The sequence below is a fragment of the Mus caroli genome, chromosome 7 (assembly GCF_900094665.2).
Source record: "Mus caroli chromosome 7, CAROLI_EIJ_v1.1, whole genome shotgun sequence".
NCBI lineage: Eukaryota > Metazoa > Chordata > Mammalia > Rodentia > Muridae > Mus > Mus caroli.
Genome location: NC_034576.1, coordinates 11425357 through 11435114, shown reverse-complemented (window position 1 = coordinate 11435114; position 9758 = coordinate 11425357). Strand labels below are relative to the sequence as shown.

Genomic DNA, 9758 nt, shown 5'->3' with positions numbered 1-9758 from the left:
CATGGCTCTCCTCAGGCTGCCTTGGTTGGGGACACACGGTCATCCCTGTCTGTCTCCATGGCCAGACTTCTGGGACTGTACAAGTTTCCCCAGGTGAGTTGCACAAAGCCTTATTCTTTAGTGAATGTGGTGCAGTCTCTTAATGATGACGGTGATGGTCACAGCAGTGAGGAGCTCTGCTGAGGAGCCAGCTTCCCTGAAATATTCTCCATGTCCAACATGGTTTTCTCTTCCATGTATCAACAGTTTAGAGAGAAACATTATCCCCATGCATTGACTAGAAAACTGAGAAAATGTCTTTTTTTATTATTTAAAAGAATTTGTTTTCCAACTTGTATGACTGCATGATAAGACTCAGTTAAATTTTTTTTTGGTAGAAAAAAACTTTTAAATTAAAACAATTTACACATTGACACGTATGGCTTAACTAGAATAATTTTTGTCCAAGTTAAAATGTACTAAGGACAAAGCAGAAGACTGGTGTGTATATAGTGTACAGCGTTTGCTCACAACAGTAGTTAAGTTGTAAAAGTCCAATTAGTGACGTAAGTTTTACACAGATGAAAATAGTTATCTGAGAAACCAAGAACATATTTAATTGCATCGCACAAAACCACTGGTATTAAGTCCCTTTCCAATGGAATTTCAAAGCATAAGGATGAACCTAATAAAAACCGACACCTGACCTGATTGCTCAGAACACCTGTGAAATGTTCTCCCTAAACTTAACAGAGTGATAGTTCATGTTCGCGTGTGTGGATTAACTGGTTACTACCTTGGAGCAACTGATGTTTGGATTTTCTGTATCCTCTGATGGGTCTGATAGAGAAACTAAAAATCCCATTCCAATATGGCCATGTTTTCAATTAGGTTAGTGTCCTTACTTATCATTCATCACTTATAAGCATCATGGATTGATTCTAATTAAAAAAAGAAAACACACACCTTAATGAGTGACCTTCCTAGTAAGTGTGAGATTCAAAACAAACTAGTTTTAGCTTTTTGTGATTATGTAGCTATAAAGGATTGTAGATGGACTTTCTATATGTATATACCAGTCTGTTCTCTTTAGTTCTAATGCCACTGAAATCCCAGTCCTAAAACTAAATTACTTTTGAAAGTAAACAAATTTGTACCTTCTGTAACAATCTGGTGTCTATCTAGTTGTCATACAGACTACTCATTTTTACAAAGAGGCAGGCTAACGTAGCACAATGGACTGAGGGTCACTTCTGATAAAAGAAGTGAGCACTTAGAAGTGACATTCATTTTATCAGCCATAAAAGTGCTCCACTTCTAAAAAACCCACAACAGTGAAAAAACAGTCTGGTAAATCCAATATCTGTAAAAACTATGCATAAAACCCACGGTATTTGGGAAAGATGTATACAAGTAGCAGTTTTAAAATATAACTGCCCTACTACCAATTACACATTAACATACACCCTAACTGAAAATACACTACAGTCATGTCTATAAAGCAGCTTAACCTTTCTAAGTAGGTTTTCCTTACTCTTAAACTAAATGACGGAGCTGTTAATACTGCACACGGAAAATTAGGGATAATTGACTTTTACACAAATATAAAGGGTTTTTCTTTTCCCCCAACTACTTAAACATCAAAACCTATGCTTGTAAAACTTTAAACCTTTCAGTAGCCTAAGTATTTCAAATGAAGTCACTCATGACAGACTTCTCACACTCTTTACATCTGAAGTTTGCCGACCTAGTTATCTTGTGTAGACTCTTTCAGAGATATTTCAGCCTCTCTCTCTTCTCCAGGTGGCTGTGTCTTACTGGTGGCCTCGTGGCTGTCTTTGCTGTCTTCGTTACTATCACCATTATGCTGTGGATGGTTACTCTCTTGAGCATCAGATCTGCCATTTAGGCTCTTCGTACCTGTTTGTTCCTTCTTTAGCTTTTTGTTTGGCCCTTTCTTCCCCTGATCTTTGGTTTTATTTGCTTCCTCATGCTGTCTCTGTTCAGCAAGAGATTTGTTCAGCACTTGGGTGATGACTGTATCTCCTTCACCAACCAAAAACATATTCTTAAACTTGTTATATAACAATGTAGACTTTTCCATGATAACTTGACTGACTTTGAACCGCCGTATTTTCTTCAGGGTTGTGATCATCTCTGTGTGTTTCTGAGCTTGTTGCATTGTTACCTTAAGTGAAGCAAGCTCACCTAGTGCCTCTATGCATCTGTTCACATCTAGATTATCAATTTTGAGTGAAATTTTAATTTCAGTATGTATCCTTTGAAGTTGAGAATCCATTGATGTTTCTCGCTTCTCCACTTTCTTAACTTCTGGCTTCTTTCCTTCATCTGTATTCTGCTGCTCAGTTTCCATTTGTTCCTCCTGCTTGCGTTTCTGATCTCCAGCTTCTTTCTCATGTTGGCCTTTTAGCATGTTCCTCCTGTGAGCAGCCTGGAAGTTATTTCCACTCTTTCTCTTCTTTTCACCCTCTTGATCATCTTCGTCTTCTGAATCAGAGGTTGATGTAACGCCTGGTTTAGCTAAATTTTTCTGTTTAGATTCAACTTCTTTCTTCCCTTCTTTCTTATCTGGTCCTTTTCTTGGTTTCTCTTCTTCCTTTTAGCCTTCTTCCTTTTTTTAAAGCTGCTTTTTAGGTTGTTTCTCCTCTGGTGCCCCCCGCCCCCCTTTTACTTTTATCTTCATCAATAACTATGTCACCATCTGAAGGACAAGGCTGCTTTACTACTTTAGGTCTGCCTCTTGGTTTGGGAATCTTGACTTCAGTAGCTGCAGGTCGTCCTCTCTTAGGACTTGCTTTCACATTAGAATCGGTTGCTGCAGTCACTATTCCCGCCTCTTCAGTGTCTACTTGTTTTTCAGCCTTTCTCTTTCTTCCTCGTCTGGCAGCTTTTGGAGTGGTTATGTCAACTGCTTTAGTCACATTCTCATTGCTGACTTTTTCTGCCTGATCAGTATCTTTCTTTGAAACACTAGTTTCTTTTTCTTCCACTTCAACATCAGATGATGCATTTGATTGTTTAGTTGATACCTGTTGACTTGAAAATTTCACTTTCGGATTGTTATCTATCTCCCACAATCCTTCATTAAAACCTTTTCATTTATTTGGTTTGCCATACTTTTCCTTATTTTCTGAATAAGGAAATATGTCCTTTGGTTCTAAAAAACAGTCTCATGGGTTCCAAAAAAGAAAATGGATAGTTTGTGGGTGGTTTTACAGCTCCATCAGGAACTTCATCTACTCGAGCTGGCCAATGAGGATAACCTTTCATCTTGGTGGCGCTGGGGCTGCGGGGCGCGCTGGTGGCTCCTGCCCACGTCCACGCCGGCCACCTGAGCCACCAGCTGCCGCAGAGGCGTCTCAAAGGCTCCGAGCTGCAACCGCCACTGCCACCGCCACCGCCACCGCCACCGCCACCGCCACCGCCACCGCCACCGCCACCGCCGCTGCCGCCGATGTCGCTGCCCTCAGTTAAATTTTAATTTCAGGGACAGGAGAGATGGCTCAGAGGTGAAGAGCACCGGCTGCAAGTGGCTTATGTCCAAACTGTAACTCCATTTCCAATAACGTGACTCCCTCTTCTGTCCTCCAAGAGCAGCAGAAACACATGTGTACACAATCATGCATGCAGGGAAAACAGCAATATATTGATAGTCATAAAAATTTGAGCTTCTGAGAAACAATGAATTGTTTTTACTTTAAGTTTGTCCCAATATTTCTGTTAAAAAATATTTTGTTTCCAATTAGTAATGTGTACTTCATGGGACATATTTGTACATAAAAATGTTCATTGTTTTTCTGCAATCCAAACATAAGTGAATATCTTCTGTTTTGTTGCACAGCCTGGAAAGACCACCTGCTTCAATTCTATTGAGCCTAATCCCCACACATGAGGCAACCAGATGCTAGGTCCATCTGATGATGCTTTGTGTTAAGACAACATAAAGTTCACACATTTTGTAGTGGCAGATTTTCCACTCATACGCTGAGGCTGAGCAGCCCCATTCTTTACCTTTTAAAACCAAACCAAACCAAACTGCAACACAGAATCCCACTCGTCACACCTGTAAGATTTCTCTTTTGAAATCATGGTGCAATCTCTTTCTCAATAAATTGACAAATCAGATTCCCATTTTCTATCAAATCTGGAAAAGCACACAAAGATGGTCTGATAAGAGCTCATAATTTATTGGTTTTGTTTTACCAGGGACAGCAAGGTGGCTCATTGGGTAAAGGCGCTTGCTGAGAAGCCTCTGGAACGCACCAGGAGGAAGAAGAAAACCAGCCCCCACAATTTGCCTTCTGACCTCTACACATGCATTATTCCAGACAGGCAGATGGATAGACAGGCAGACAGATGGACACACACCTCCTCACCCCCCCCCCATGAATTTTAAAAAGAACACCCTAAGAGCTGTGTGCAAACATTAGAGTCACACCAAGCCTAGTTGAAACAAATGTAGGAGTGGGCAGTGGGAAGGACAGATACTGAGATGTAAACCAGTTAAGATATGGTTCTAGGTTTCCTTCCAGAAGCCACAGAGCTGTCTGCAATGATTGGCTAGTGAAGGGCACACGGCTGCTTAGAACCAGCACAATTGCCAGAGCATGATGTTCAAGTCCTTTCAGGCAAATCTTTATGTTTTAGAGTTTAACATGAATTTGTGTGTATGTGTATACATGTCTATGCCACAGGCATGAGAAGAAGCCAGAAGCAGGAGTCAGATTTCTTGGAGTTGGAGTTACAAACGGTTGTGAGCCACCAGATGTGGGAGCCTGGAATAGGACTTGGGTCCTCTACAAGACGGGCAAGGGCTGGAACTGCTGAGATATCTCCCATCCCCATCCTTCTGACATTCAAACCAGACCATTAGCTTGCTCCCGAGTCCTGGATCTCATCTACTCTCATATTGCCTGGCTCTTCCTTGACAGGTCAGTTACTCATCTTCACTACCCAGCCTGAGTGACAAGATCCAGTTTCCATCTTTTCTTCGGACCCTGACTAGTGACATTACATCTTCCCATGCAGTTACCCAGCTGATAATTCACTTTCAATGGTCCTGGGTGATCATTCTTGCCCANGATGATGACTTTGGGCAGCAGGCCAGCTCTCTGGCCACACAGATGTTGACCCCAGCTGGTGTGTGCATTGAGTATCACCTTCANGTCCCTTCCCATCAGTCCTTGGGGAAGATTGAAGAGACTGTCCAGAAGATGCAGAAATGTACAGCCAGAGTTGTTCTGGTTTTCTTAAGCAATTCTAATTTCCAGCTCATCTTGTATGGCTTACTGGCTGTCCCTGTCTCAGGACAGGTGTGGGTCAGCAAAGACACTCTGCACATGGCACTTGCCCTGACCATACCAGGCATTTCCCAGGTGCTGCATGGCACATTTGGCCTTCTGTATCACAGCAGCAGGGCTATTGGCTTCCCTGAGTTCCTTGCTCACCTGCGCCCCAGCCAGACCCCAGAAGACATGTTTATAAAGAAGTTCTGGGAGTTCACTTTTGATTGTACGTGGCCCTACCAGAACAGCACAGTGACAGAGGGTGTCCAGTTCTGCACAGGGAATGAGAGTCTGAAAAACAAGCCACATCCATTTCCAGAAGTGAGTAGAATTGATGCTGCTTACACAGCTGTCTACAGCATTGCCCATGCTCTGCACAATATGCTAGCCTGTGAGCACCAGGAGAGGAAAGGTACAAACTCTCACAACTTCCATTCCTGGCAGGTAAGAGAGGCATGTATGGAGTGGATGCTTCAGAGATGGTTGGGGAACAGGCATAATGGTTTTTGCTAGGCTATGGAAGTGCTGCAGATTTGGTGTGCTTCAGTAAGAAAGTCCCATCTTTGCAAATGAGAGGCACTGGAGGAGTTCATGACACCTGTGTGATCGAAGATGAATCCAGTCCCTGCAGAGATGCTTTTGTACAAGTACAAGATGTCTAGTACAATTTAATTTTCATATAATTGTAAACTTTTTATTGTCCTAAATTTGAGCTTAGATATACAGTAGATGCTTTTAGTACAGGCATTCTGAAAGTCAGAATTTAAATATATATATATATATATATATATATATATATATATATATATATATATGTGTGTGTGTGTGTGTGTGTGTGTATATATATAAATTGTGTGTGGGCATACATATGTATGTAGGCATGCAGGCCCATATGGAGGGTATGTATAGGTCTGTACATACATGTGGGAAGTTCTGAGGATGATGTAAGAAATTACTCTTCAATCACTTTCTACCTTATTCTTTGGGGATGGTCTCTCATTCAAACCCAGACCTTGTTGATATGGCTAGTTCTGCTAATCTGCCTACTCTGGGTATTTCCTGTTTCTACCCTCTGAAGATGTAGTTACAGAGGGACTGTCACATGCACCCAGCATTTAGGAGGGTTCTGGGTATTTAAAGTTCTATCCTGAAGCTTGTGTGGCAAGGATTTTAATGACTTAAGTCAACTCCCATGTTCTTACCTTATTTTATATTTATACTATTTTTAAAAATAATTTTATACACTTTAAATTCATTTTGGGCATTTTCTCCTAGTATCTCTCTCTGTCTCTCTCTCTCCGTCTCTCTCTGTCTGTCTGTCTGTCCCTGTCTCTGTCTCTGTCTCTGTTTCTTTCTCTCTCTCTCATATCTATCTTTTCCAATCCACTCAGTGAAGCATAGTCCCAGATCTTCAAGATGATCCTTGGAAGACATATTGCTCACTGATAAGGTAAACTGAGGGTGGTGCCTAAGGAGGGGCTATCTGTTTTTCATAACCTTTAGTGAGATTATCTGAGTCTATACTCTGTGCTTGGTGAATATACTTTTTAACCAGAAGAACAGTGATAGTTGTTGGCTTTTTGGCCAAGATGGACAGATTCGAAATTACAGGAGGTCCGGCTCGATGACCCATGGCTGTCATCTCAGTACACAGGAGATTGAGGCAAGAGAACCGACTTCCAGGCTGACCTGGATGACACAACAAGATACTATCACCAAATACCCATATATGAGCATGGTGTTAACTGTGTGTAATCTAGGATGAAGATGTAAAGTAAGTGAAGGAGTGATGAGCAAGTAAAGGGCTGAGTAAGGCCTGAGAAGTTCTGTCTGTCCGGAAATACCTGAGGTCTGAATCAAGGAAAAGAAGTCTCACTATGGGAAAAAGTGATAGGATTACAGATGGTAGGGACAACATGTGCCAACACCCTAGAATGGAGACAAATAAGATGAACCACAGTGTGGGGCTGAAGGAGTGCAATAGATGTGTCAGAGTGATTGGGAGGCTTAGGTGGGCTGGGGCCTGTCTGTGGAAGGCTTGCTAGGGTTTGGAGTCTAACAGTATGATGGGAAGTTTAAGATAGTAATGCATAACCAAATGAGACCTTGGAGCAAGCATCACATTGTGATGTTTTGGGTTTAATTTTAAGGTTGGTGAGATGTCTCAGTGGGTAGAGGCACTTGGCCCCAAGCATAAATTCAATTCCTGTGTCTCACAGGGCAGTGGAATACAACATTGCCAAGGGTGTCTCTAAAATCTCCAATGTGTGTGACATAGTTTGAGATTCTCTCTCTCTCTCTCTCTCTCTCTCTCTCTCTCTCTCTCTCTCTCTCTCTCTCTCTCTCTCTTTCTCTCTCACACACACAGTGTAATATGTTTAAATGTGAAATGAATCAATTATTATTAATTTAGTAAAACTAGAACATTTTTTTTGTGAGTTCCTGAAAATATCATAGGACCTTAAGCTGTCATATGCCTAGTGGAGACAGTTTTTAGTTCAAGTGGCTCTGTATTACTGCTGAGGCTATTTGCTGTAGTCCTTGGACAGACCCTGTCCAGAGTTCAATGTGTCTCTTCCTTCCCCAGCTGCTTCATAACCTCAGGAATGTGTACTTCAAGACTTCTGATGGAAATAAGATTATGTTTGATGCCAATGGAGATTTGGTGACACAATTTGACATTTTCCAAGGGAAGAAGACCCCTGAGGGTGTATTTCACTTGCTTCATGTAGGCTTGATAGACCCTCAAGCCTCTTCAGGGAACAAAATGATGGTCCAGTTGAAGGAGTATCTCCAAGTGAGTTCTCTAAATGCAGAGATAACTGTTGTTCTAGGGTTTCCAAGTTTCTAGGAAAGTCCAAATCTGGGGTTCCTCATGTCTACCTGTACATGAATTCAGTGTTGGTCTGGATTAGGGCGGTGTATTTGAACAGATTATGCTCTTTCCTCTGAATGATACTGATTGACCAGCAAAAATGTACATCAGAACTGGGGTTGGAGAGATGTCTCAGTGGCTTGCTATGCAAGCACAAAGTCCAGACTTTGGATCTCCAGAACACTTATACATGCTAACTGGGCAATATGGTCTACCTGTAATTTCATTCCTGGAAAGTGGAGACAAGTAGATGCCCAATCAAGCTAACTAGTAAGACTCACCATAACATTTACCTCTGGGTTTGAGCCTCAATGTGCATAGTGGAAAAATCAATGAAGGATGAGTCCCAACATTAACCTAGGGCCTCCACTGCCCTATGTACATAGATGCACATAATCCCATGTAGCTGCAAAAACACACACACACATATTTATACCATACATGTGTGAAAAATGAGAGAAAAGGACATACTAGACTCCCAAAAGAGCACCTGCTTTTTTTTTTTTTTTTGAGTATTTTCATTGTCTGTGTTCAGGAACTGCTCTGTGAAGAGGAAGATATTGACTCACTAAGTCAACACCTTCCCATGTGCCACCTAGGAAGTAGACTCAGCAGACACTCTCAGGTTACTTGCTGTGATACATTTCCCCATCCAAGACAAATACCTGAAAAACAGTATAAAGTGAGGAAAGGCTTTAATTGAGTCATGGTATGAGAGGACCAAGGCCTGATAGGTCCTTTGCTTTGGGTGTGTGTGGTTGAGGCAATATGTCTTGGCAGCAGGCATATGTGGTGGAAGAGGTTCCCAATTCATGGGGACCAGTGAATGGGAGGTAGCACTATAGATAGATAGGTTAACATATTACATCTTACCAATGCCTAGCCCCTGAGCCACACTTCCTCCAATTAGGTCCCATATCCTATTTATTCCTCCTATGGGGAGCCCTGCTAATTAATGTTGCAGTCTATGATGACTGGATAGTTCCTCTGACCTTTGCACAAAATGAAGGATTCCTTTACTAGCAGGGCTTCCCCTTCTCTGATGTTGTCTGGGGATCCTGACTTTCAACATCCTCTACCTGGGGAAGGTTGAGTAGTCCTTGGCAGATCTACAGACTTCCTTCTCTCCCTGAGAAAAAACCACTCAGCAAGTACCTGGGATTCCTGGAATGCCTCTCAATACAAACATGCCATCCATAGAATTTAAACCCTAGGAAACAATTTTCTTTCTTTTTCTATTTTATTTTAATTAGGTAATTTCTTCATTTATACTTACAATGCTATGCCAAAAGTCCCCCATACCATCCCCCGACTACCCTAGACCCCCACTCCCACTTCTTGGCCGTGGTGTTTCTCTGTACTGAGACATATAAAGTTTGCAAGACCAATGGGCCTCTCTTTCCACTGATGGCCGGCTAGGCCAAATTCTGATACATATGCAGCTAGAGATAGGAACTCCAGGGGGTTCTCGTTAGTTCCTATTGTTGTTCCACCTATAGGGATGCAGACCCCTTTAGCTCCTTGGGTACTTTCTCTAGCTCCTCCATTGGGGGCCCTGTGATCCATCCAATAGCTGACTGTGAGCATCCACTTCTGTG

At 42.0% G+C, this 9758-nt stretch overlaps 1 protein-coding gene and 1 pseudogene across 1 annotated transcript in view; one reads left to right on the top strand and one right to left on the bottom strand.

Moving 5' to 3' along the window:
* The first annotated feature begins 6 nt into the window (after positions 1-6).
* The window catches only part of LOC110297227 (vomeronasal type-2 receptor 26-like), a 21717-nt gene continuing 11965 nt past the window's right edge, over positions 7-9758 (top strand). Inside the window, exons 1-3 of the mRNA XM_021165976.1 lie at positions 7-93; positions 4932-5729; positions 7873-8109. Of these exons, the coding sequence (XP_021021635.1) occupies positions 58-93; positions 4932-5729; positions 7873-8109 (1071 nt within the window). The 5' untranslated portion in view covers positions 7-57. The remainder of the gene's footprint in view (positions 94-4931; positions 5730-7872; positions 8110-9758) is intronic.
* On the bottom strand, positions 1705-3270 carry LOC110297233 (annotated as a pseudogene).